Genomic DNA, 27,980 nt, shown 5'->3' with positions numbered 1-27,980 from the left:
AACAAAGACCAGTCAAGACCACCTCTGCCAGGCTATTTTCCCCAAGTCATTACTGTGATTATGACTACTCTCCAGAGCCAAACATATTGATTTATGTGTACACATATCTTCTTTAAACGGCTCAGAAACTGAGAGAGTCACTGAGTATAAATATCTTGTCATATGGCTCGATGAACAGTTTACTTTTAAGTTCCAAGCAGAGGCGCTGCGTGTCAACAGGCAAGGCAGGCAACTGCTTGGGGCCCTAGACCAGTAGGGGGATGTGCACATTTTATAATGACAGTAGAAAACCTCCCTAAGGGGGCCCCAACTGACAGCACTCAATGTCCCTGTGAAAACTCAAATGTGACACTTAAAGTTGCCGTTGGTGTCAGATAATTGACATAATGGCAGTGAATGCTGGTTGGAGGGGCCCCCAGTGAATTTTGCTTAGACCCTTTAATCAGCATCTCATTCATTCTGTAGACTTGTATTTCAATGTCTGTCTCGTAGCTTAAAAAATCTAAACAAAATCTCATTATGCCGTTTTTTAATTTTATTATTAATGCTAATTCAACATTTCATTCATCACAGCTTGATTCTATAAAACATTCACTCATCGTCAAGAAATCTACAGAACATTAAGTTAACACACTGAAAACGTTATAAGGCAGTATCAGGAAAAGGCCTCAGTTAGAGCTGCAATCAACCCTGATTCTTCACATCATCGTTCTCACATATTGCTTTCATTACTCTCTTTTTCACTTTGCTCTACCTCTCACACAAACACGATCACTTTTCTTTATCAACATTTCATGTCCTGTTAGCTAGCCTGCCTTTAAAATTAACATCCCTTTAATTTCCATTTTTATTAAACAGCTTGATAAACATTTCAGGATGCATTCATGATATTCTTTTATTCTTAAGTGCTATGAATGCTAGGGCCCAACCGATATGGGATTTTTGGGCCGATACCGATAATAGGAAGAGAAAAAAATCTGATAAATCTGCCGATATTTCTTTGATCTATGTTCAATCTTTAGAGATAGATATAGGTATTAACATTTATTGCGTTTATCTTTTTAATGTGGTTACCAAGCACTTGTGGAAAAGATACAAGTGACTGCCCATGTACGTGCGTCACCGCTTGAAACTCTGGAGATTGATGATGCTTGTTGTAATCCATATAAGGCCCTCTGATGGTGACAGAGAACTGCTAGTGTAATACAATGAAACTCAAATGAAATGCTATTAGACTGGTAAATAAATGCAGTAATATCGGCGCACATCTGCGATAAAATTAGCCAATACCGATAGTCACTTGATACGCTAATATCGGCTGCTATCAGCTAGTGGATTTATCGGTCGGGCTCTAATTAGATTTTTTTAGTGCTTTAAAATGTTGTAAAGCGAGCAGTTGAAGGAATCCTGAATGTAAGGTACTTAACATCCTGATTCTTCTCATGAAGGACTCTGATAATTTCTTACAAGATCTTTCTATTGAAGATGTTTTGGATTAAATTCTGGACACGTTACAGTGAACATAAACTTATCGACGTCAATTAAAAGTACAGCAATTCAACTAAAAATAGCATAACTACATTTAAAACTGTAGGTGATTCAGGAGAATTAGACAACAAGCCCTTTTGGCTTTGAAATGATTTCCCGGGTACTCTACGGATGCATTGAACCCTCTCTGTGCTGGTCGTAGTTACCCTACTGCTTCCTCTTTAATCACCATCAGTCTGTTCTCGGCGTAGCGATCGGTCCTGCTGCAGCGTAGATTCAGTTTGTATCAGGCCTGTGGGTGTCATTACAGTGAAATCCTCTCTCCTTGCACCAGGCGGCCTCTGAAAGCCCACGTATCCTGCGGGGGACAATTTGAAAGGGTTAGTCCAGCAACAACAACAATCAAAGAAATTAGAAAATAATCTGTAACGTATTTAAATTGTCTTTATCTACCATGTAATTAAGATGCGATGTCCTGAACTGATAATCTGTAGGAGCCATGATGTGTATTTTAACCTCTGTTGATGGTTTATGTTTCACTCCTTATTTGGGTTTAATGCCATTTCCAGTCATTAGCAGTGGGCGTGGTGTTACCTTATGTTACCTGTTAAGTTGTGTGGAGGGACGTAGACAAAGATGGTGAGTGGGTTTGAATATTTTTTGTTGACTGTCACCATCATCTTTTGGACTTTTGCTTACTTAGAATATTTTTTGTCCCTCTTCAGTTTTTAGAATTTATCTGGACTTTGATTTTATTTTCATATGAACAACTCGCAGTGACGGGTCTCAGTGCAGCATTCTTCAATCTCCACCGCCACAATAAAACCTAAGTAATGGATGCTGCTATACCCACTCATCTGACCAGATTTCTCCGCTGTATTATTGCTGTTTTACATTCTCTCATAGCCAAATTACATCTAAGTGATTCCAAAATATGAATCAACTTGACACGCTTGTTGGGCTCGGTTTCAGTCACATGCATGATAATGACATGCAACAACGACCACATGCTGCTATCTTTCTGCTATGATCCCTTTCAGGCTTCATGCTTGCTTTGCAGCGGCTCACTGCAGCCTATATGTAGCTCATGATGCAGAAATAATAACAAAGGGATTCTACAGTTCTCGAAACACATCTTCAGCTTGTAAACAACAACAAGACAGCAAGTTGTGTTTTGGTATTCTACTTAATTAGAGATAAAGCATGCTGCTGTAATTTGTCTGTTTTATAAATAGCTGTTCTGCCAGCTATGATCTTAGACTGGAATATCTGTTTAGATGTTTGGATGTCTCAATAGGGCACTTAGCAGGCTATTTAAAGCACACCGTCCTGTTAGTGCTGTCTACTGATGCTGCTGTTATCATCATGTGGCTCACTGAGAGTGCATCCTGGAATCATGGAAACAAATGCCCCCACGCTGACTGGATCACATGTTGAGTGCTACCTAGCCCAATCAGAGGATTACACATCCTGTAATATATCGCTAACGTCTGGCTTTTGATTCCTAATCGTTTAAATGTTGAGCCCTTATCTCCGCTCGCTCATCGCTCTAAACTTTAAAGTGTGTATTTGCCAATGGAAACAAGATCCGAGCTGAGACAACAAGCATCACCTCATATTCATAGATCTATGTCATGTGACCCGCGTGGAGGCTTTGAGGGCAAAAAAATAAAGAGTTTAGGAAAGTGGCTGAGACCATTGAAGACACTACATAGCTGTTTTGTTTTTCATTCTTACACCACCTGACAACCACAAAAAAAACCGAGGGTATTGAGATACTCTTCAAGCTTTGGGCAATTTCAACGCCTTTCACAGCAGCTGTGACACTATTTCAATCGCTAAATACAGCGAAGCCTTTACCAGAACTTCAGTTTGGTGATGGTTACTTCTTTAAGTGCCTACAGTAACTACAATGAATCAAACATTAAGTGTCCTCCTGCCCCGTTCAAATGCATTAACCACATAGTGAGCAGGCTGAAACACCTTGTCCTGGTCTGTCTTCATCTGACAAAGAAAACTAATCTGGACTGTCTTCAGATATTTTACAGAACAGCCGACATCTCAGATGATGATACAATGGACAGTAGAACAGAAAGAGCATTTCATTTTCTACCTCACCCAGATCACACAGCGAACACTTTCTCTCCGTTTGATATTTGGCACCACCAATTCGATAATTGTATTGCACAACTCAGGCAACGTATGACAATATACTGCTGTATCTATATTTTGTCCCACTCCTACTCATAACAACGGACAAATCTTAAGAGTACTAGTAAACTATTAACCAGAGCCCAACTGATTAATTGGCCAGCTGATAATATCGACTGATATTAGCATATCCAGTGACTATCGGCATTGGCAAATTTTTATTACAGATATTCGCTGATATTACTAGATTTATTCAGCAGTCAAAAAGCATTTATTAGAGTTTCATTGTATTAAAGTAGTCGTTCTCCTTCACCAGCAGAGGGCGCTATATGGATTACAAAAAGCATCGTCGCTCTCCAGAGTTTCAAGCGATGACGCACGCATTTGAGGGATCAACGCAATAAACAGATCTAAGAAAGATACCGGCAGATATATCGGTATCTGATTTTTTCCTCCTCCCTGATATCGATATCGGCCCTAAAAAAAAATCCTGTATCGGTCGAGCCCTTCTATGAACGATCTACACACTCTTTCGTTCTCATTCGTCTGCTACTGTTTACTCTGACTGAAATGTAGTCATACAAGATTTTGTGCAAAAAGAATCGAAAATAATAATAATCTAGAGGTGATTCAAACACTTTCAGGTCTCTTCTGTCATTCTGTGTTGTCATTTGAACGTCTCACCTCGAAGCTGATTTGGCCCAAAGCATACTTTCTGGCAGCGATCTCCTGCACCTCCTTCTCTATGTTCTCCTGCGTTGTTCCCTTCACGTCGATGTAATAGCAGTCAGCGCCGGCATAGTGGCAGGAGATGGCCTACACACACACACACACACACACAGTACGACACTATTTAAATGCTGTATCTATTATTACCATGTGACACCTGTTTGTATATGCATGAGGTCCAGGTGTATTATGGGTAGTCTGGTACCTTGCGGAAACCCTGTGTCTGGTTCATGCCAGAGCCATGGATCAGCAGAGGATGGAAGAAGACAGTATCACCTTTCTCCATCTCCAAGTGCACCCTAGGGTGCTGTGGGTCATAGCCACGCACTCCATGGTACATCTTGTTGACGCCACCCTGACGACACAAGACCAAAGTTAATTCCCTGTATGTCTGCGTACCTGTAGAATCATGTGTGTGTTTGTGTGTGTTTCTACCTCCCACTCGGGGTAGTCGTGCTCCTGCAGGGTGCCAGTGTGGGTTCCCGGCAGGACGACCAGGCAGCCGTTCTGCCTGTTCACTCTTTCCATCGCAGTCCAAGAGCAGATGATCCTATCAGCCGGGCGGAATGGGAAGTAATGCAGGTCCTGGTGCATCGGGTGACGAGATGTCTTCTTACCTGAAACAGCAGGAGACAAAAAATGTTCTCTAAAACCTGACTTACAAAACTTGATAAGGATTTCCAAATTCCCTTTAATTTTGAAGGGGGAAATGTATCCTTTAATTCCCAAATATAGAGGTCTCTGACTTGGGTCTAGAGTATTCTGCAGCAATGGGCACGCCAGTTTTAATTGCATGTATTATTTAAGGGCACCATACCTGCATCGGGGGGCTTGTTGATCAGCATTGTGTGCATAGCCATGATGTTGGGTCCAGTAAAACACTCCACGTACTTCAGAATCTGTCACAGAAAGATACATCTTTAAGCATTCAGGGTGTAGCTGTTTAAACCTGAATTCACTTTTTGAAAAGACAAAAAACTGAAGAAAAATGTTTTCTGTTAGCCAGAGGTGCTGTTTGTCAACAGGCAAGGCAGGCAACTGCTTGGGGCCCCAGAACAGTAGGGGGCCCCCCAAGGGCTGATAAACTTTAAACCACAGCAGTGGCTCAAAATGTGCAAAGTTTGCAATGACAGTAGGATACCTCCCTAAAGGGGGCCCCATCTGACAGCACTCCCTCCCCTTTGAAAAGCAGGTTGGAGGGGGCCCCAATGAATTTTTGCCAAGGGGCCGCACAGACTCTAGAACTGCCACTGCTGTTAGCATGAGTTCTTGTAGTAATTAGTTCAGTTTATGTAACGATGCCTGTGTCTCTCGGTTCATGTAGTTTTTTTGTATTACAACTAGAGGGCGCCAAAGCCAAAAGAAAGTGGCTTTAAAACCTGTTTATCAAATACCAAATGATACCTTTGTGTTTAATCTAGTACACTGCTTTTCCAATCGTTAACTTAATGAAGTTTTTAGCAACAGGTTGCAAATGTGTGGCGTACCTCAGGTAAGGCGCAATACCGGAACAGCTCAGGATCCTCCTGGAAGTCTTGGAGTTTGGAGACTGCTTTCTGATCCGGAACATATTCTGACTTAGCGATCGCCACGTCCCTCATTACCACCAGACCTGGGACCTTCACTTCCTGTCGGGAGATCCGTTCAAACTCCTTCCTGTTGACCAATCACACACACACACACACACACACACACACACACACACACACACACACACACACACACACACACACACACACACACACACACACACACACACACACACACACACACACACACACACACACACACACACACACACACACACACACACACACACACACACACACACACACACACACACACACACACACACACACACACACACACACACACACACACAGAAACTCTGTTACCATAAAACTTCTAATAAATGTCTCTTTCACTTTTTAAATAAGTTTTGACAAATAAAGGGTGTCTCCCTCTCCCCATTTTTAGAAGTCTTCAGGTTCAGTCACTGTTATTAAACGTGAGGTTTTCATGCTCGTACACTGGTTTGAAGTTTTTTCTTTCCTGTTTGCAGTTGTAAGACTTTCTGATGCTCACTTGAACCCGTCGATATCCTCTTCAGACACCAGATTCTTGATGAGGATGAAGCCATTCTCCTCATAGGAGAGTCGCTGCTCGGGGGTCAGCAGATCATTATCGACAGTGTACCTATCAAAAGAAGAAACAACACACACTAAATCATCAAAAAGCTACTTTGGTGTAAATCCACAGAGGAAAGACTGGAAAGAAATACTCATAGTCAGTGTACATGTAAACAATGCATTGAAGTCATACTGGGTTTAAGAGTGAAGTCCAGAGGCCGGCTAAGAGAAGAAGAGTTATTAAACCCTGTCGTGATAGCAAACTGGACATGTGAGAGTTATCTATCTGGAACTTTGCTCTTCAAAACAGCACAGAAAAATGCTGCCAACAGGAGTCATGGAGGCCGCCTGAACAAGATCTAAAAGCATCAAAAGTTATGTTTAATATTATTCATGGTCCCATTACAAACAAAATACATTTCAATGAATTGGGACTTGTTTTAATATGCAGGAGTAGAACCAAGTACATCGGCTGCTCTGGAGCAGGAAAGTGGGTCAGTGTGGACGTGATGGAAGGCAGCTGGGTGAACTGTGTCAGAGGTGAGTGCTCAATATTGATTGTATAATTGCGGCGGAGGGAAAAAAAAACTCGAGCCCGAGACAACAGATGAGTCTGCCAAATGCTGTGTTGGAATGAACCGTGTCGCCTTACAGGTGTGTCCCTACCTCAACCTCTGTGGGTGACTGTAGGAGACACTTAGAGCAGAAGTTGGTGCGGCTTTCTGAAGAAGAAAGAAAAGTCAAGGAAACACACAGAAAGACATGAAAACTCAAATGTAAAATAAGAAAATCTATAAAACAAGGCATTCAAACGTTGCATATTAAGAAACATATTAACTCTGCACAAGACTTACAACGCATGTATGGTTTGTTTTTTGGCCTGACCTATACAAGACTGGACTACATTTGACATTTAATGTTTTTTAAGTTTTGTAACACTCTTTGTTTGCTCGACTCAAAACCTTTTTCTATACTATGTTATGACGTCACAGAAAAACATGGCGGCGGCAACGTCAGCTCAAAAATAAGGGTGTTATTGTTGCTAAACCTGTGACTTCAAATACATTCATTGACCTTAATGCAACATGAATAAGTACTTTGCTGAGCTATAATTTAGTCCTGTATTGATCTACACTTTCCTCGGGGCCTGCTGTCGACCGCAGGACCCCGGACTAGCACACCGGAGCGGTCCGACGCTGAGTGCGCATCGGTCGGCTAGCGGATCAGCCTCTTCCGCTCTGTGGAGCCCGGATGATACAACATGGAAAACAAAAAGGATACAATGTGATCGGGTGATCGATCAAGATGACTGATCAGCAGTCTGAGTCTTTCAGCAGCCCGAGACATTTTGCAGTCAGGTGGTATCCAGGTGTATGAGCCCAGGCAACACGTTGAAGTGCATTAAAGAGGGTCTGACTGACTAGTGGGGCAAAGAGCACAAAAACACACCCACAAGAGGATCACATACATCACAGCTGGCTGTTCCTTATGCAGGTCAACATGACTCTAAAGAGGAAAAAACATCATTCATGCATAATGTTTCCCCACATTTTAACAATCCAATGTGAAGAAAACCTCTTGTACTGCATGACAAGGATTTAAAAGAAAAATGAAAGAATAGCATAGCTTATATTAACCTATGTGTCTAGGCATATCAAATGAGATATATCACCATTAAGTAGGCTATATTAGTGTTAATTCACCACTATGACACACACATTCCCAACTGGATTAGCCTACATTTTGTTTTGAAAAAATATTACTATTATGAGGTTATTCCTCTTAATTTCCTTTATGTTTATTGTTGCTGTCTTTATGGAAATTATTTTTCTCAGAGTTACAATATTGCGATACTTTTAATGGAAATATTGTTTTTTTTTTAATCTTTGAGTCTCAAAACACACTAGCTAATTCATGATATTTACCTAAATTGTAAATGGTTGCGAGAAGAAGAATGACTTGGTTCATTCACCTGCTCCAATAGAAACAAAAAGATGGTTGAGACCAGAGAGGTTCATGGAAATATATTATTTCAATAGTTGTCTTAACCTTTAATTAAATATGTCTCAGCAATGTTTAATTCACAGGTTTGGTCACATATGGTGGCTGCTTGGTTCATCCAGCAGGTGGCAGCAAAGAACCAAAAAACAGTTGTTCTTGTCGATGTCTGTCCAATTTAAAGCCACTCTCCTTTTTTGTCTGCGTTTGTATAAAATCGTTAAAAGCAAGGAAATGTGTAATGCCAAGGATCATTTTAAATTAATCTTTTAAAAATGTATTTTTCGCTTAAAATGATTAGGCTATAAGATGTTTTATGCAAGACAATTACAGGCATTTAAAACCCTGGCTTATGGTTATTTTTAATTAATTCGCATTAATAAAATATATATTTAAACTCGAATGTTTATGTTTAGGGTTTTGAATTGAAACTACATTTTTTTCTATCGATGTTAACTATAGCCTACTGTTGAAAATAATAATAATAAGAATTTTGTTTGCAATACATGTATGAATACACATGAACACCTGGAAATACTGTCTTGACACTATTGTGAAACAATATATAATTTTCACCATAATTCTCCTGCTGCGGAGGCTGCGGGAACAATAACTTGCGCTTTTATTTTGTAATATTTTGATGGAAAACGTCGTCTACTAGGTTAGAACTGTTTTATTTTGAAATATTACCGGATGTTACATCTTCGATAACAATATGAAACTTGACAGCAGCTAGCTTGCACCCCTCCCGTCTCCTCTGTCGGAAGCAGATCCTCCTCCAGCCTCCTTAAACTGTGTTCACCGCCACTCAAACGACATTTTGGGGGTTCGGTCTGTAGTCCTGCGTCCTCACACCCCTCATATCTCAGTGTGTGTTTCGGAGGATATTTATTTTCTATCGGAGTGTTTTGGGACCGAACACATTGAGCTGTGTTTCTGGCTACTTCAGTGGGCGGATAAAGCGGAGGAGGGCATCCGGCGGGCCTGGCTGCTCCGGAGAGTCGGCTTGAAACGACGGAATTCACCATTTTCAGGTAAATTTGACTGAAAATGTCATTATTGGACAACAGTCGCTCTGTCCGATAATGGACTCCGTGACGTTGTATTTGTTTCTGCCGCTCAGGACGAGCACTGAACAGTGGCGTGTGTGAAACGACAACACAGAGGAAACGACAGCTTTCAGAGTTATTCAGACAGACTCTACATGCATTTAATATTTTACATCATATTTCATTTGACCCTTTTTAACTGACACTCGTATGCTCTCACTCCGAGCATATCTGAGACTCAAAATCTCTTATTTTGGTAACAAATATTCTGGTTTATTTACATAACGTTTTGGCAACCCCCAGTGACAGGAGCCTCATTGTCATTTTTAAATATTTATTACAGATAAATAACAAAAACTACAGCTACCAATAGGCATAAGAATTTAGACGTTTAATATCCATTTATTGAAATATACGGGGAATTATTCTTGCATCTTGGATGTGATATCTTGTCATGTATAACCTACCATTAATGCACTTGTCATATTTAGGATACAAATCTCAGAAAAAGTATAAAAAAAGTTCCCTTTTTTTTCTTTTTTGTTACTGTGAACAATTGCCTCAAGCATTTGCTCATGTTAAAAGTTACAGGATATCAAATTTCTTAACATGATTTCAAATGAAAAATACGTGTGGACCTTTGGTTTTGTTTCATTTTAGTCAAATGGAGATTTAAGTAAGAACCACGAATGACATTCCCTCATGTTGACTTTAAACAGCTCCGAAGCTTGTTGTTGTTGTTGTTGATGGATTTCCAAGTAAAAATGATATCTGTTTTTGCCACCTCTCTTGATATTCTTTAGTTTTTTTTTTTGTAGAACAAGGTGGGAGAAATCAGTGCACACCCTGCTTGCAAATAACCTCTTAAGGGTAGAATAGGGACACAATCTCCGGATGATATTTAAACTCTACTCTAAAGCTGTCAATGACGATGTCATAAGAGCACCATATCAACACTGTATGAGCCAACAGAAAATGACAAATGGCCATATCGATCACCCGTCACTAATTTCTGCCCTGAAATGTCCATGATGCATTCAGGCTCTTTTCCACTTCCTGTTTTGACCTGGATTTACTTCCATCGCCTTTCATCTGGAACAACTGGACGCTCATTTGTGTGTGTGTGTGTGTGTGTATGAGTGTGTGTATTGACCCACATTGAAATCTAGGCTGTTGGCTTTGAGAGTGATACACCCCCAGAGGACAAAGTAATTACCCTGACAGCCCCCCTCCCTCACATGTCTGTGGGCCATATAGCAGCACATGTATTGATCTGTCTCTGCATTATGTCGCATGCAGCAGGAACATGAGAGCTGAGAGCGTGTTCTGTGAGCATGTGTACACACACACACACACACACACACACACACACGCATATACTCACACTCTTTCTCACGTTCGCCCCCTGGGAAAGATGAGAATAGGTACAGTTGTGTGCTGTAGCAGAGTTATGTTTTGCGTTTTGTGATAGTTTCAGTTTAGATAATGAAAGTGTCATGTTGAACAACTCAGGGATACGCCCCCTGTCACAAGTAACACTCATGATGTTATGAGGGAATTTTCTAGATTTGTATCAGAAAGCCTCAGCCTCTACTTCTGTTTTTCAACTTGTAGTTTTTAAGCGATGCCTGGATGTATCTGCCGAAGATCTGTATCAGCTGATATCAGCCCATTGGGCAAATAATGTGGTGTACCGATGATGTAGCTCACGTGTATCTGATGTGTCACATTTACGTAATGCTGCCAAGTTAGTATACCTTCTGCTGAGCCTGAGAAGAGTTTTTGTATTGGGCAGAAGAAGTCTCCAAATCTGATGTGTTTTCATAGTTGAACCACAGACTGTATAAGACACGGACGTATAGTCTCAGTGATGTCACCCATTGTTTACTGAGAGGATGTTTTGAAGCCCAGCGACGGTGGTCCCCATTGAAAATACCTCGACCTGACTTTTGGTCGACCTAGTAACAAGCAAATAGTTGACACTAAGGCGGATATTAAGCCTCCTGGCAAACAGCGACAACACGCCTACTAGCAGTACAGTCAGCCACACCCTTCATTATTCTTAACTTGTTTCCTCCATGAAATCAAAAAGGATGCCTTATAAAAGGAAATCACCCCACGTACAGTGTTGTGATAAAAACATGAACTATTTAGATCAAACGTTTTTTTGGACGAGGCTGTAAACATGTTTATTTCTGCTGTCGAAATGTCCAGTTTGAAAATGGGTGTGTATTTAACTTCCAGGGATTTTGCAGCCAACTTCAAGTGGACACTCGAAGAACTGCGACTTCTTGCACTTTGTTTTTATTTATTTTTCAACACCGGAAATGTGTGACAAAATGTGAAAGAAAACGTCAGTAGTGTGGGAGTCTTACATCGTCTCTGGACATCCTGTTTTTAAGAGACACTGAAGTGACTTTCTCCATGAGGAGGGACGACTAACAACAATTTAAAAACATCCAATCACATCGCTCATTTGAAAAAAAGACAAAAAATTCACAAACAAGTAATGACAAAACTAGAGCTGACCGATTAATTGTCTGGCCAATAATATTGGACGATATTAGCACGTCACATGACCATCGGCTTCAGTTTACTTTATTCCCGATAAAAGTTGGTTTATTCAGTTTATTCTTACAATTGTTAATTCACAAGTGTTTGATAACTGCATTTGAGGGATCAAGGCAAGAAATGTGCTTATCTGTCTTTAAAGATCGATGATAAATTAAAGAAAGATACCGACCTGATTTTTTTTCTCCCCTAATATCGGTATCGGCTCCAGGAATCAGTCGGACTTTAGAAAAAACATTGGTAGTGGAATTGGCAATTGACTAACTTGTTGTTTTGAACATGGGTACCCCGCGCTGATTCTCACAATCGCTGCACTTTAGTTAAAAACTATCTCTTGGGAGCTCACTACTAAATCATTGGAGTGCTCACTGCTCCTTTGACATGAGCGAAATCAGAGAATTGACGAGACACGAACAGAGACCGTGCTTGTTAGGAAAATCATTGAAATGTGGTTGATGGCATTATGCCGTTGCGGGGTGAAAAAAAGCTTGCTTGTCTGGCCGCTGAATTGTTCTGATGTTGACTGCCTTTTCTGAAGCCAGAATCAAAAGGGCATGTGGATGAGCCCGAGCACTTAATCCTATAAAATTGGACTTTCCTAGCGATAGCATAACTAACAAAACTTACATAACCATTAGCTTGTACGGAATTAAAGGATTTTAAGCATTTGAGGATACTCCAAGAAATTACATCATTACAAGCTAAAAAAGCCAATGCAGCACTTTATTTAGATTACACTATTCTCCTTAAAATGAACATAATCTATAAGCATCTATACAAGTTAAAATAACTCATGCATATTTTGACATTCAGATATCTTTTGGATTAATCCGTTTTATTTTTCAATTTAGCATCATTTGTAAATAGTCATGTCCAATTTGAGTGTTTTTTGAAGCATCATTTCAACATTTATTGATGAATTATTATAGCTTGCTGTTATAAATAGCTTTTAACTCACATTTTCCAGATTTCACAGATATGAAGCATTTGTAGGATACTTAACTAGGATACTAAATCACAATAAGAACAAACACAGATGCAGGTCCTTCCAAATAGTTTATCCAAGTGCACATCACAACACTAGTTGAAGTTAATCATTACGGCTCTTTAAGGTGTATTATTAATAAGTTGTCTGACAAAATATACCCGCAAAGAATGAATATATTGACTAAAAAGTATCATGTGTGGTGCAAAGCGTGCTTGTTCTCCACCACTCTTTGAAACCCAGCTGATGCTCTCTTACTGATGATCAGCCTCCAAAACACTGTTGCCATTGGCAACCAGTCCAGCAGCATGTTCTATCTCTCTCTTCCTTCCTCTCTCTCTGTCTCAGTGCTCTTTATATAACTCTGACTTGTGCAATGTATTATTTATCAAGTGAAGGGTGTATGGCTTCATATGAATGTACTGTATGTGTTTTCCTACATGTGCGGATGTCTTTATGTCTTTTTGAGCATGTTTTTCTCTCTGTGTGTGTGTATGTGTGTGTACTTTGTCAGTGAGTATATTTTTTCCTGTCTGTGTGAAAATGTGTGCATCGACGTATGCTCTCATGTGCGTCAGTGATCGCAGAACTGTATGAATGTGATCTCTGATGTGTCTGTTTGGGTTTTTGTTCATGTTTTTTGTGTCAGTATTGGGTATGTGTTCGTTCATTTCTATCCCCTTTTTTCTGTGTTTGTGTTTCTGTTGTGTTCTCACACTCACACACACATTTCCCTCTTTTCTTCTCTTCTGCTACGGGGCTAAATGTCCAAAGCAACGTGAGTGTATTATTTATTGTTCCAAGTAAGGAAGCACAACATTAAGAAAAAAAACAATCTCAAAGCTGTGAAAGTAGCCAAATCCGAAAGGAGCCCTTGCCAGCAGCCCCAGAGGCTGATGGGAAATGTCTTCCTCCCACTGCACTGCCTCGGGGTGGGCATCATGTAGGTGAAGTAGCAATTATTGGTTTTTTTTGGGGTCCTTCTAATTCTAGGGTTTCAGAATGAGTACAATTAGTGTGGGCTGGGTGCAGTGTACACACACACACACACACACACACACACACACACACACACACACACACACACACACACACACACACACACACACACACACACACACACACACACAGAGATATGCACAATAATAGGGAAAGTTATGTGAGCCATGCAAGGAATGTGGAGCGCTGTAAGTTGATTGTCTATCAGTCTGTTTCTTTCTCACTCTCACTTACAGAAAGAGACACACACACACACACACACACACACACACACACACACACACACACACACACACACACACACTCAGCATTTTTTCTTGCCCTCAAAGTGAAACATTTAGGTCATTCTGCATGAAACACCTCTGTTAGCCTGCTAATGCATGTCCGCCTTTTTAAAGTAGAACATAGCCTGTGTGTGTGTGTGTGTGTGTGTGTGTGTGTGTGTGTGTGTGTGTGTGTGTGTGTGTGTGTGTGTGTGTGTGTGTGTGTGTGTGTGTGTGTGTGTGTGTGTGTGTGTGTGTGTGTGTGTGTGTGTGTGTGTGTGTGTGTGTGTGTCATCATGTATGAATTTGTTGGGGTGGCAGAAGGGATGTTTGGTCTTGTAGGATGGCTACGTGCGTCAATGTGTGTGTTTGAAACCTTTTCCTCTGTGCTCTATCTCACACACACACACACACACACACACACACACACACATATGTCCCACACCAACACACACTCTACTGAATACTTTTTTTTATATCACAAAAGATCATTGCCCCTGTATGTTTGTTTTTGGCGTCGTCCAGTTGTCCCCTGGGTAAACTTTCCCATCATGCTCTGCCAGGTGTTTGTCGAGCACGGAGGATTGAGTCAGGTGACCGGGGATTGGCTCATAATCTGGAGATTAACCAGGGGCATTGTTAGAGCATCAGACAGGGATTATACACTGACACATACACACACATGCAAAATGTCACGCTTAAAAATAAACAGACCTGCAGTTCATTCACAAAGTCACTTTCCCTCACGTGGATAGTACTCACTGTCAAGTCAAGTGGTGTCGTTTGACACTGAAGATGCTGAAATATTTATCTCTCTCACACACACACACACACACACACACACACACACACACACTATTAGTGAAGATGGCGACACAGTGATGATGTTTTAGTCTTTATTTTTGTATCTGTGTTCCCTCTGAACGTGATCAATCTGATCTTTTTCATTTCTTCTGTTCTTAAAATGGCTGAGTATCACCAGGACAAATGAAATGCTAATGCTTCTTAACCTTTACACCGTGTAATACTGTATGTTTTCCATTCTGGTCCTACTTATGTAATGTCATAAAATAACCGATCACAGACCGATGTGAGAAACTAGTATAAACACACAGTATGTAAATATCCCCACCAGGGGGCGCTCAATCAAAATGATAACAGGCTGGTGTGGAATCATGGGATTCCCCCCCCCCCCCAATAATATCGGCCGATAATAGCGTATCAAGCGGTTAATTTCATGGCAGACATGCACCGTTGTTACTAGATTTATTCACCAGTCAAATAGCATTTCATTGGAGTATAACTGTATTACATTTCTCTTTCTGGCTGTAACCAGCAGAGGGCGCTATATTGATTACAACAAGCATTTTTTTTCTCTCCCTAATATCGATATTGCTATCGGTCCCAAAATCCAATATTGGTCGTAGGCCCTAGTATTTTGTGTTGATTGAGACAACTGCAGAAGTTACTGGAAGTGTGGCTCTCTTCATTAGCCATCTCTGTACAGGTGAAGCTGCGGCGAGTTATGACTCGTCATATTGTCTTATCTTTGTTTTATTGGTTGTGACATCGGGTGTAGATTCATTGTTAGCCTCACATTTACCTGGAAGTCCTCTCACAAAATATGCAAAACAGTGTGCTTTGTTTTTCTTAAGCCTTGCCGCACCACCGCTCTGTCATAACTTTGGGGGAATCACTGCTCTACAGGCTTCCAGTGAGAGTACTCATAGAACTGGGGTTACCTCCAGTAACCCAACCTTCCTTACAGCTAAAGTTTTCCGTCGGTGTGTCAGCACATATTCTGACACTTATTCACAGGGGCGTCATAGGAAATGTTTCAAACAGTGTAATGAATCGACTAAATCCACCACGATGTCACACAAAAAGGAAGTAATAATCTACAAACATCTCTGTTCCTGCGGATGTTCTTTCCAACCACTCTCATTTTCCGGATTAGTCCAGCTCAAACATTCACAGAGGGAACTGAGAAATTGTCATTTCCAATCAAGACTCGGATAAAATCTAATATTACCGAGTAGGTTTACAGTTAATATATTTTTGAACCATAAATCAGACGGAGGGACTTGTATAGCACCAACAACGCTGAACAAAAGAGCATATTAGATGATAAGCAGGAAGGATTTCTCCTTCGTATTCCTTGCGTTCCTGTTGTCCACACTTCCTTGGCGCTGAGGTGGAGGTCGGAGCAGGTTGTGCATGAACGAGGACGGCGGTGGTTGTGGGGACGACGTAGTCCGATGGTGGTGGCTGTGCGTCAGGGATGTCGGGTGGTATTGTGCCAGATCACCTCGCTGAAGGTTGGAGGAGCTCCATCTACTCCGGAGAAGCTTATTGTTTGTTAAGATTCTCATAATTGTAGCTCAGATTTGTCAATGGTTTCATGATACAGCATCATGAATGTGGATTTTCTGTGAACACATAAGACACACATAAGTGGTACAGTGTTGGTGCCAAGTACAGTCAGCTGTAGTTGACATTCTGCTGTTCAGTACAGCCCGTCCTACACAACTCGCACCATCTGCCTGCAAACACTTTGAACACCATCTCTCCATATCTCTTATAATCATAACAAAGGAAGGATTATAGCTGCTGTCGAAGTAGGTTTATTTTACCCAATCTCCAGTGAGATTTTGATTTTAGCACATGCTGTTTGGCTGTCATTGGGTTTAAACTTGTTAACTCTAGGATTTCAACACAGAACTTGCCTTTTATCCTGCAAGAACGTGCATCAAAAGTTCACAGGAATCACTCAAATTGTCCTGAGCGTTGAGCTCAGAGAGACAATAGTCCCTATCCAACCTCGTTGCTTCTTAATTTAGCTACTTAATTAATGCTATCAAAAGTGTAGCTGAGGTTCCCCATCCTCCTCCAATAGGTTTTATACATGCAATGCCCTTCACTGTATTAGCACCAGTAAGCCTCTCGTTCATCACTATCTGAAAGGTCAGATCAATGCGAGGTCATTATCGCCAGGTTGACACGAATAATCTGGTTTTATCAGATTAAAGCGACAGTCCTACATGAGCAGTGATGGCAGCCTCGACGGCACAGACAAAAAAAAACACGACTGTCTTCAAAGGAAAACCCAAAAGTTAAGGTGCCAGAGTAGAATTATAGACTGTTGGATTGACGGAAGAAAAAGAGGAATAATTCCAGTTATGAAGTCCAATTCTGATTAGTGGCATCCAAAGACATAGATGTGAAATATAGAATCCCACACAGATTAAATAGACATTTTCTCCTGGTGGTTTACACCAACAACAGATTGCAAGAGACAATTTCAGATAAACACTTCCTGACTTTCTGGCAATCTGTACAGTAAAATATGAGACTACCACTAGCAGCTGGTTTGCTGAGCTTGGGCACAAAGACAGAAAACATAGAGGAACAGCTACAGGGGTTCATGTGCCAGACTATTTCTAACCTCCTGGTGTTGCAATCATGAGATTACCAGACAAACGGTGCAGACCCAAGGAAATACAACCCGCTGTAAAACCACAATGGTAGTTTTTTTACACTTACTTGTTTTTTTTTAGATGCATTTTAAACAGACCAGATATGAGCAGTTGCTAAGAAGAGCTTGACTAATATGGGATTTGATATGAAAAAAACTGATCCCAATGTGGTTTCCAATATGGCAAATGTTTGAGCTGGAATTAAATGAATACCTTTTCTGTGTAGATTGTGCAAAGATTTTTGCAAGGCTATATCTATGCAAATGAATGCAAAAGGTTGCTTTTTGAAAAGACAACGCTAATTGTTTTGCCGATGTCGGACTACAGAATCTTCCTGTCTGTTACGATGGTCCCTGTGTCAGATTAGGCGATCACAGACCCATCAATATGTGCCGAGGGGCTGGGCTCGACAACACCGGAAAGAAGACCTTAAACAAAAGAAGAACTGCAATTGAAATGTCCCTAAACAATGTTCCTAGGGTTAGGGTGTCTCATTTTGTTAAACACTCTGCATGTACTTCACATTCAGTGAGCTCTGTGTTCTCATTGGTCAACATTGCTTACTGCTGAAATGCATCGTAGAAGGCATGCTAGTCTCTCTGCTGGGATGTCACGAGGCGTCCCAGATGCGGCCTTGATTGCCGTTCAGTTTGACATAATAAATGAGAATAAAATCATCGATTTATTGAGCCAACAGGTCCTGAATACGTTTGCCAGATCGGGCTAAATTCATGCTTGTAACTTGTTGACTGTCCTCAGCATTGGACAATTGTCCTACAGTCCTCTCTGGCGCGATGCTTTGCTTCACATTTTCTGCAGAAAGTGGTGAACGTTTTGTAACCATGACGTTGAGTAGCCATCAGAGAATACAGGTTTAATCAAGCTTTGTGTAACACAGCACCCGAGGAAGGCACACAGTCTTATTTGACCTGCAAGTATCTGACGAAAGGCTTTTAAGGCAAATGTGTTGCATCTTTATCTCAGGCTGGGACGTCCCACCTAGCTTTGGCAAAAAGACAGGAAAGAGCCCTGGCCTCTGTTGGATGACGTGAGCAGTACACACACCCACACACACCCACACACAAACACAGAGAGAACAGATGGGGCACCTCAGGGAGTGAACACCTGTTCCCAAAGGCCTCGAGGTGATAGGAAATGGGTTTGGAGACTGTTCAGGGGGAGTGGTTGGGTGTGAGAAAGACGATGCACCATGGAAAGCCATAAAACAGACCGAGCAGGAGGAGGAGAGGAGATGATGAAAGGAGGGGTGGTTAAAGATGTGTTAGAGACAACCAGCCATCCCTAGAAATCTCCCTGTGGTTCAGTGTTGCTTTTGTTTTTGTGTAACTGGGTGTTAGCAACTGTGGCTGCGGGTGCTTTGATCGGATGAAGTAATTTTAAAGCTGTTGTTAGCGTCTTTGACCCCAACCAGCACTATAAATTGCTATTTTGGACTGAAAGAAAAACCTGAAAGAGCTTCTCTGTCCTTACTTGTCAAATTAAAAGGATTGAATTATGCCAATATTTGACTGAAAATGCTCCATTCACAGACTTTTTTATTGGGCAAAGAGACATCTAGCAATCTATTTGTCATTTGTAAGACATCATTTGTCATTATATTTTACAGTATACACAAAAAAATATAACTTTAATTTTCCTAATGTAAACTAGGGGTGGGACAAATTATCGATATGGCACTTTATTATTGTCCTGACTCCTGTGATACAAATATGGACATGCAGAACAGAAACCACAGGTCAGACTAGGACATGGTTCTCAATGTGACTGCTTGGCCATCAGCGCCCTCCTAAAGCTCCTCTTTGATAGAGCTTAATCCGAAGTTATTATTGAGAATCTTTTTACACTTTCATTGCAGACCGTGTGTGTGAGTGTGTGTGTGTGTGTGTGTGTGTGTGTGTGTGTGTGTGTAGAAGGTGATTGTCATCTTTAGCTCACATAGTTTCCCATCTCTCTCCACTGGAATGTCCAGCTGTGTGTTTGGATTCACCAACCAAACAATCCAGGCAGGAAAACACACATTCTTTTACGTTGTGGTTGTCCGTCCTTGTGTGGTGCTTTTTGTGTGTGTGTGTGTGTGGACGCATGAAGGACACACCGGAAGCCTCTCATTATGCCTGGTTAGTCTGGTGTGGATGACAGAGAGGAGGGTTATGTAACAGACAGGAGGAGAAAGGAGGCTGTTGATTTCACAAACACAACAGGGGGGTGTGTTCATTGTATACCTGTACTATAGAAGTTCACTGTACCCAGAGGAGCAAAGAGAAGGTTAACAGAGGTAACCACTCCTCCTTTTTTTTCTCTCAAAATAATTAAAACAACAAGGTCTGAGGGGAAAACATGAAATTTAAAGCTGCAGTTGGAAACTTTGTACTTTTACAGATGTAGATATACACATGGACCAGGGGCACAGGATGGAGCTGTGCACACAGTCAGTGCTCCTATGAGGCACACAGGGCCAAATGAACATCCTTCACGTGCAATAAAACGCCTCTCATGCGCAGCAGACAGTGCCAGATAACAACCACTTTCGCTACACAAACAACACAGTGACTGCATATAAATGCAAGCGAGGGGTCGTCAGCCCTGACAGGACTAAACACTGGACTGTGCAGGGTGACTGAAATAGACTAACTGCCTACAAGCCCTGTTATTACCACTGTTAGAGCTTCCATCCATGTAATTAAGCCCAAAGAACACCTATAGGGTCTGACTCGACGTCGTCATGCTGCCGTATTATCGACAACTGTAAGGTTCAGGTTTGGATTCCAGCATAGGAAAACATGCAAGTTTAGGGTACATGAATGTTCTTTGCATGTAAATGGTTAAAAAAAATAGATTTTAGTAGTTTGATGTTGACAAACCCACATTTTTTGGATTCAACCAATTTAGACTTTTTTTGTTCAATATGAAAAACTAAAGCAAAGATTTTACAACATAGAAAACAGTAATTTGTATTTGTCGTCACCGTGTTAAACACTGGTATTGAATTCTTGTCATGGAAAGATGAACAGTGATGCTATTTTATACTCAAAATGTCTTCCTTATATTTCTCTGAGAAATTAAAAAGTAGGCACACTGTACAGAAGTGAATTTTTTTCAATAACTAATCTGACCGATATCGTTTTTTGTACCAGGCTGTAAACGTGTTGATTTCTGCTACTTTTAATGTTTAGCGTTTGTGACTTCCGGGGGGGGAAGCCGGCCTCAAGCTGACCAGAGATGAACTTCAGGATTTTGCATTTCCTCATTGGCTTCATTTTTCAACACCGGACGTTGCAGCTTGGACAGAACAAACACAGCTGAATTTGGGCCAAAAAACAAAAACAGGAGCTAAAAGGAGCTAACTTCCTCTGTAGAGCTGAGGATTATTTCAGAGTTGGGTGATAAATAACAACACAATTATCAGTGGAGCTAAAACAACTATTGGGTTTGAATGAATGTGAGAACATGTTTCATTTTTAAGCCTCTCTTGTTCCTAATTTCAGCCCAGCCCTCTATTTGTGATCGTTTTGGTTTAGTTTACATTCTGACACCCACACACATGCTGTATACACACACACACACACACACACACACACACACACACACACACACACACACACACACACACACACACACACACACTTAGCTGCACAAAGTACTGTTTCACCAGATTGCAGTACAGCACTCTATCTGCGTACATCTCCCCCTGCCTCCTACCAACTGTGTGTGTGTGTGTGTGTGTGTGTGTGTGTGTGTGTGTGTGTGTGTGTGTGTGTGTGTGTGTGTGTGTGTGTGTGTGTGTGTGTGTGTGTGTGTGTGTGTGTGTGTGTGTGTGTGTGTGTGTGTGTGTGTGTGTGTGTGTGTGTGTGTGTGTGTGTGTGTGTGTGTTACGATTGATTTCAATGCCGGTGTGAACAACTGATAAGAGGATCATCTATCCCACACTCGATCTGTTGTGTAATTGGAAGATGGATGAAGTGTATTGGCTTTTCGCTGACCTCCAGCTAACCTCTCACACACACACACACACACACACACACACACACACACACACACACATATCTATTATATATGAATGCTTTTTATGCTATTAATAGATTTATCTGCAGTGTGTTTTTTTTCTCTTTTGAACCTCATCGCTCTCCTCGTGCAAACAGATGACACTGGAGTGTCTGGGCACGCAGTCAAACCTTGTGTGTGTGTCAGCTCAGTTCCCTGTATGTTTTGTGGCCTGTGGGATTTGTTTGTCATGTGGCAAGCCAGCGACAGGGTAATGGTACGTGCACCATGTACTGTGTTTGCATTTGTTTGTTTGCTGTATGTGTGTGTGTGTGTGTGTGTGTATATTCAGCTGGGACGTACTGCAGTTTTCATAACTAAAAATACCGTTTTCCCTCCAGCTCGCCCTTCCTCTCTTCAATCTTTATCTTCTATCTTTTGTTCCATCACTCTCATTAAAACCCACAGATCTTCTCATTCTTCTCCTTGTTGTTTTCTTCTCTGCATCATGTTTTTGTTTATGTCTGTCCTGGGTGGATCGTTTGCCTCAGGACTGATAACAGGCCTGTGACTATTGGCAACTGGATCATATATTGTGGATTGAGGGATTGTTCTGCGTTTTTACCTAACTTAATATTAGAAGTTCATATAATTCTTCAAATCGGGTTACTGCTGTACAACTAGAGATGTCTCTGTTGGATCAGAACATCCTCCCTGAGCCTCTATAATCAGTATTAGTGATGTTAATTCTAAGTCATTAAACACCAGTTAGCCACCTCTGTATTATGTATCTGACACCCTGTCTCTCCTTTCTTCATATTTCTACTTATTCCAGTTTTCCTCTGAGCTCTATAAGTTTAATTATAGATATTATTATTTTGAGTTTTGTTTTGTCAGATAAAGCATGGACACACATTAAAGGAGCTGTTGTGAGAATAGACAAAGACATGTTAGAAATCACGTTAAAACTCAACAGTTCAATTTAATTTCTAGTCTTAGTGTTGACAACCTTCAGGCCGTAGTCCACGTGTTAACCCACCGGAATATTCACCGCCTTAATTAGCCATGTGCTGCATTACGTACGAAAACAAACCTGCACTGAACACGAGTTAGCCAAACAAAGAAGGGAGGTCCATATTTGTTTTTACAGTGTAAAGTCACAAAATAACTGCTGACACGCCCATTATCACAAGTAGTTCAAAGAGAAATGTTGTTTTTAGTTTGGCCAGGATTCTCCGATAGAAATGTTTAACTTCTCTCTGGTTCTTCTTCTTGTATCGAATAAAAAAAGCTATTTGGGAAATGATGGGTTATCCCTTTTTTTTCCATGTTTTATTTGATCACAAAATCATATAAATCGGAAAATAAGAAATCTTTTTTGTTTTTCTTTTTAAAATAATTTTACGTTCCTTCATATCGAAAAACCAATGAACGAATGATATATGGATTCACTAGCATGACTGTAGAGTCTCTGTTTTTTTTTTCCAAATCATACAGTATAGCATGTTAACGCGCACAACTATAACCTGGTGAACATTAAAAAGAATCTGGTAAACATCAGCATTATTATCCCAGATATACTGATATACCAATATGGATCAAAACTTTCTGAACTATTCAACCAGAGGAAAAAGAACTAAACTAAATTCCTGTTTTATAGTTTTGGTGCTTCTGAGGAACCCTGACCATTATGCTCATAATAAAGTGACGCTAATTAGAGATCTTTTGGACTAAAAACCAGCATTCAAAAAAATGTTGATGAGAAAACCACAGTCATCTTGTTGTTGTTTTTTATTAACAGTTGTCTGTAGTGATGAAGATTTGTTGCATGGCAGACCATTTATATAAGTACAGTTCTTTATCCTGGGGGGCTGTGGCTCAGTCGGTCGTCTCTTAAACGGAAGGTCGAGAGTTCGATGCATGCCAAAGTCAGACATGTGGAATCTGGAGTCCATATTTGACCAATAGGAGTCAAACTTTAAAGCGTTAGTCTCACTTTTTTCATAAAGTGCTTACAGAACGCTTCCCTCTGGTTCCTTCTTACTTACATCACTTCATCACCCAGCAGCAATTTCCATCCCTTGCCGTCAGTAACTTCCTGGTAATATAAACTTTGTAACCTTTTGTGTTCTTTCTGCCACACACAGGGTTATTTCAGCTCACCCCTCTGGGTTAGTCATGCTGAAGCTTCTTTTTTTTTTTTTTAGTTTCTCTTGAGCAAAACAAAAGGGTCTTTCAGTGGAGAGCACCCACTGCACCGGGCAGCAGCACTGATGCTCTGTTTGTGTGTGTCCTCATCGCTGCACAAACACATGCTTGTGACTTTACTCGGAGGGGCTCTGCTGAAATGGGGGGCTTGAAGGCTGATGGCGGTTTAAACTTTATAGATTTAAACTTGAATCTTTGAGTGTTAGATATATCGTCCAGATAAGAGTTTATTTGAGTATACTTGGGCTGGTCAAACACATCATCGCCCTGCTGGCTTAAAGGAGGTGACACCCTTTGGTGCTCGAGGTCTTTGAAGTCTTTGTAGCTGTGCACATCATGTAGGACAGACAGTGGTGCTATGATTGTAACGTACACCGGCAAAGTGAGGGGAACTCCCTTTCTGCATGTGTGTGTGTGTGTTAGTGTGTGATCTCTATATGATCACAGCGGTGTAAGTAAGCCTGAGGCTGTGCACACATTATACTCACCTGTGATCCTAAAACCAGACATGAGCAAATGACAGAAAAGTGAGCACCTGTGTGAGTTCAGATTTCGCCTCTTAGCTTCTTTCAGGCTCAGCAGTATAGTCTTTCCATCTTTTAAAGGCCTTTTTGCCACTGTTTCAAATAAAAACGGCAATTTCCACCGTGTGGTGTTCATGTGGGCAGCTGGCAGGATGCGAACGTGGGAGAAAACAGTCAATGAGAGATGGATAAAGACACCTGACAGTCGGATGATTACATAATCTTCAAAAGAAACGAGATGTAAAGCCAATTTATTAGATAATGTGAACGATGCAGAGGAGGTCTGGCATCGTGTTGAGCTGATGAGTCAAACAACCTTTAAAGGGAAATTCCAGTATGTTTGAACCTGGGCACTTTTTTAATACATATTTTTCAGTCTTAGTCGCAAATTAAAACAAAAAATAAGAAAAAGCTTCAGTCAGCGGCTGCAAGCCAGACTGTAATGGCTGCAGCTAGGGCTTGGTATTTCCCACAACCCAACGATACAATACATATAGCTATACCGAGGCCACCATCGTGATATACATTGATTTTGGATAATGACCATGTCCTACACAGAATTCACTACCACAGCTGTTCTTTAGTGTTGAGAATAACAGCATTCTACAACTTAAAACACTTCAATTCAGCTCCTCAGAGATCAAAATATTCTAATCCCAGAGTAATGGCTATGGTGTTATTGTGAACTGCACTTTAGGTCAATTGTATTTCAAAACTGTCATGACAGCTTTGCAGCCGTATTGATTCTGTAACATCCGCAGCGATACATGTAACGTCAGGTTCTGGCCAAGTCTTGCAAAGTTCTCGTAACTTCTCGTTCATAGCAGCAGGACACCATGTCCAGGGATCACACCAACAACTGTGTCACTTGTGTTAAAAAAAAAAACACAAAGCAGAGATTTAGTATGGACATCCAACATCTTAACATTACGTGTATGTATTTAAATATAGCCACATTAGTGTTTAGCAAAACATATTCAATCAGGAGTAAAATGTCTTAGTCTTTGGACACTTTTTGGTACATTACTGAGTATGTTTGATTGAGTCAAAATAAACAAATGGTTCCAGTGTTTATAGTAATGAAGGAACATGTCACTCCTCACAGCTGTGCGGCTAACTGATGTGTTTTTAAACGTTCCTGGACAACAATGGAGATCTTTGGTCCGGGGGAAACAGTCTCCTCGTTTATCTTTACACAAGCAATACTTTTTATGTCAGTCATTTTATTTGTTGTTTTATATCTTTCATTGAGTCTGTTGACAGAAAGTAAACATCACGAGGCAGGAGTTTAACAAATGATCCTGCTACATGTACACTGGGTTCAGAAATAAAACAACATTTATTTAGTATGGCTGTGGAATATCTAGTATGATGACATTCAGTTTTAACATCCAGAAAGTTTTTGTTGTTCTTCACATTCACGCTCGATCAAATCCGGCGTTCGTGTCACACCGAGAAAAGTGACACAGCATTCCCTCTTTGTTTGAGATTACATGTCACAAGTCAGCTTTGTTTATGGATCGAAGTCAACCAACAAGTCAACTTGGAACTTTCTGTGAGTTTTGCTGAAATGAGTCTACACTTAATTGCTGATTCTTTTGAATGCAGTAAATCTTTCATCTGTGACTTTAAGAGGAGTTTGTGTGGACGCCGGTAGCCTATTGGTTTGCGATATAGTCATAAATCAGGGAGAGAGGGAGTGGGGAATGACATGCGGGAAAGGAGCTACGGGTCGATTTGAACCTGGGACGCCCTCCACTACAGCCCTCCATACATGGGGCGCGCACACTATCTCGCTACCCCATCTCAAACTCTACTGAACATGTCATCAGATAACACTGTGATTAATAATTACATGGTCTGCCCTTATGAAGTGATATTCAAGTCTTCCAACCAAATAGAGTGCTTTACACTACATGTCACATTGGCCTTTTTGCACACACACACACACACACACACACACACATGCACACACATTCACACACTGATGGCAGAGGTTACTTTGCTAAATGCTAATCTGCCCATCAGGGTTTTACTAATCTCATTTACACACATGCACACGCTGAAGGCTGTGCCTAGTCTGCAGGAGCCAGGGATTAACAACCAACTTTCTGTCTTTGGGCAACGTTCTGATTAGAAGACGACCTGCTCTACCACTGATCCACAGCGGCAGTGGTGGAATTCACTTCTTTTCAAAAAGTAAAACGATTTTTAATTTTACAATTGGACGTCGTGTAGATTCTTCATACAAAGCTTTCTAGAAGGCGTTCAAGGTGTCATCCGCTGCTGTCTGAATACATGTGAACAGAGGGATAAGAGTGCGTGACTGTTAAAGAAAAAGGTGACAAGAGCATCTTAATGAAATGGAAATGATGACGGAAAAATCACTTCATCTCAATAAATAAATAAATAAACCGTTGCACACTGAAAATGTCTTTACTGTCACTTAAGTGAGAGCGAACAACGTGCTTGCCTGCAGCTTTCCACGTTCCGGGGGCCAACCAGAGGACGCTACAGGCGGCACCTGAGGACGTGGGTTAGCTTTGCACAGGGTACCCTGTTGGTCGTTTAAATCACTTTATCTCACTTGTGTATTTTTCTAAGCTGTTTCAAATCAGACTTGTTTATTGAAAATGTAATTTGACTAATAGCCCAGCACTGCCGTAAGCCCTTCAGAGGCGTATTTAAACGTGTGGCTCTGCAGCAAGTCTATGGAAAGTTTTCATGCAGTGAATGGTTGCAAAGTAACAACTCCCTCATCAGGAAGATAATCACTTTGAAATGACTTTGTGGGTACACCTGTGCAGAGTGTGTTTGTTCTGTTTGGGTGTGTCTGTGAGCTGTTGGACCGGACCAGCAACAAGACTTCAATAATATCCAACTTTTTGCATCCGTCTGCTTTGATCCTTTTCCATGACAAGAAATGAGGCCAAGGCTAAAATTAAAACACATCTGATCCTTCACAAACCCCACAAGGTAACATGACTCGATAACAATTAAGCATTGCACCACAAATAAAACACAAGATCAATAGATGTCTCTGACATGTGAGCTCATTTCCCCCTTCAGGCCTTGTTCTGTCCCGGCTCCCTCGTGTCGGCCCTCCTAAAGGAAAAGTGATGATTTCATCTATTTTAAGAGTGGTTGTGATTCTCATATGAGCGGGTCTATTTTGAGCAATGGTTCAAAGAGTAGAAGACAAAGGAGTTGGCGACTGTTCAGCCTTCCTCTTAATCTTCTTGCATTATCTGACAGTTTTATTGTCAAGACTTTTATTGACAAAAGTAATAAAGAGAATAAAAAACAAAGCACCAGTTTTAGCTTTTAGGTCCTTTGGGAGAACATTTTTAAGTATCTTTTGAATATATATGTAAAAAGCTTTCTAATTACTTACTTTATGTGAACCCA

At 40.9% G+C, this 27,980-nt stretch overlaps 2 protein-coding genes across 2 annotated transcripts in view; one reads left to right on the top strand and one right to left on the bottom strand.

Annotated features, from left to right (window-relative positions):
* Nucleotides 1–512: 512 nt before the first annotated feature.
* phyh (phytanoyl-CoA 2-hydroxylase) lies at nucleotides 513–7,938 on the bottom strand. The gene is made up of 9 exons (XM_020634804.3): nucleotides 7,779–7,938; nucleotides 7,164–7,219; nucleotides 6,454–6,564; nucleotides 5,856–6,024; nucleotides 5,186–5,267; nucleotides 4,804–4,985; nucleotides 4,574–4,723; nucleotides 4,324–4,455; nucleotides 513–1,846 (listed from the first exon to the last, which is right to left on the bottom strand). The coding sequence occupies exons 1-9, from the start codon at nucleotides 7,842–7,844 to the stop codon at nucleotides 1,793–1,795; spliced, it is 1,002 nt and encodes a 333-aa protein (XP_020490460.2). The 5' UTR covers nucleotides 7,845–7,938; the 3' UTR covers nucleotides 513–1,792.
* A 1,289-nt stretch (nucleotides 7,939–9,227) lies between these two features.
* The window catches only part of cdk17 (cyclin dependent kinase 17), a 51,676-nt gene continuing 32,923 nt past the window's right edge, over nucleotides 9,228–27,980 (top strand). Inside the window, exon 1 of the mRNA XM_020634816.3 lies at nucleotides 9,228–9,529. The gene's annotated coding sequence lies outside the window, so the exon portion shown is untranslated. The remainder of the gene's footprint in view (nucleotides 9,530–27,980) is intronic.

Source organism: Labrus bergylta, chromosome 23 (genome assembly GCF_963930695.1).
Source record: "Labrus bergylta chromosome 23, fLabBer1.1, whole genome shotgun sequence".
Lineage (NCBI taxonomy): Eukaryota > Metazoa > Chordata > Actinopteri > Labriformes > Labridae > Labrus > Labrus bergylta.
The sequence above is the reverse complement of the archived record's forward strand: the minus strand, read 5'-3'. Positions and strand labels throughout refer to the sequence as shown.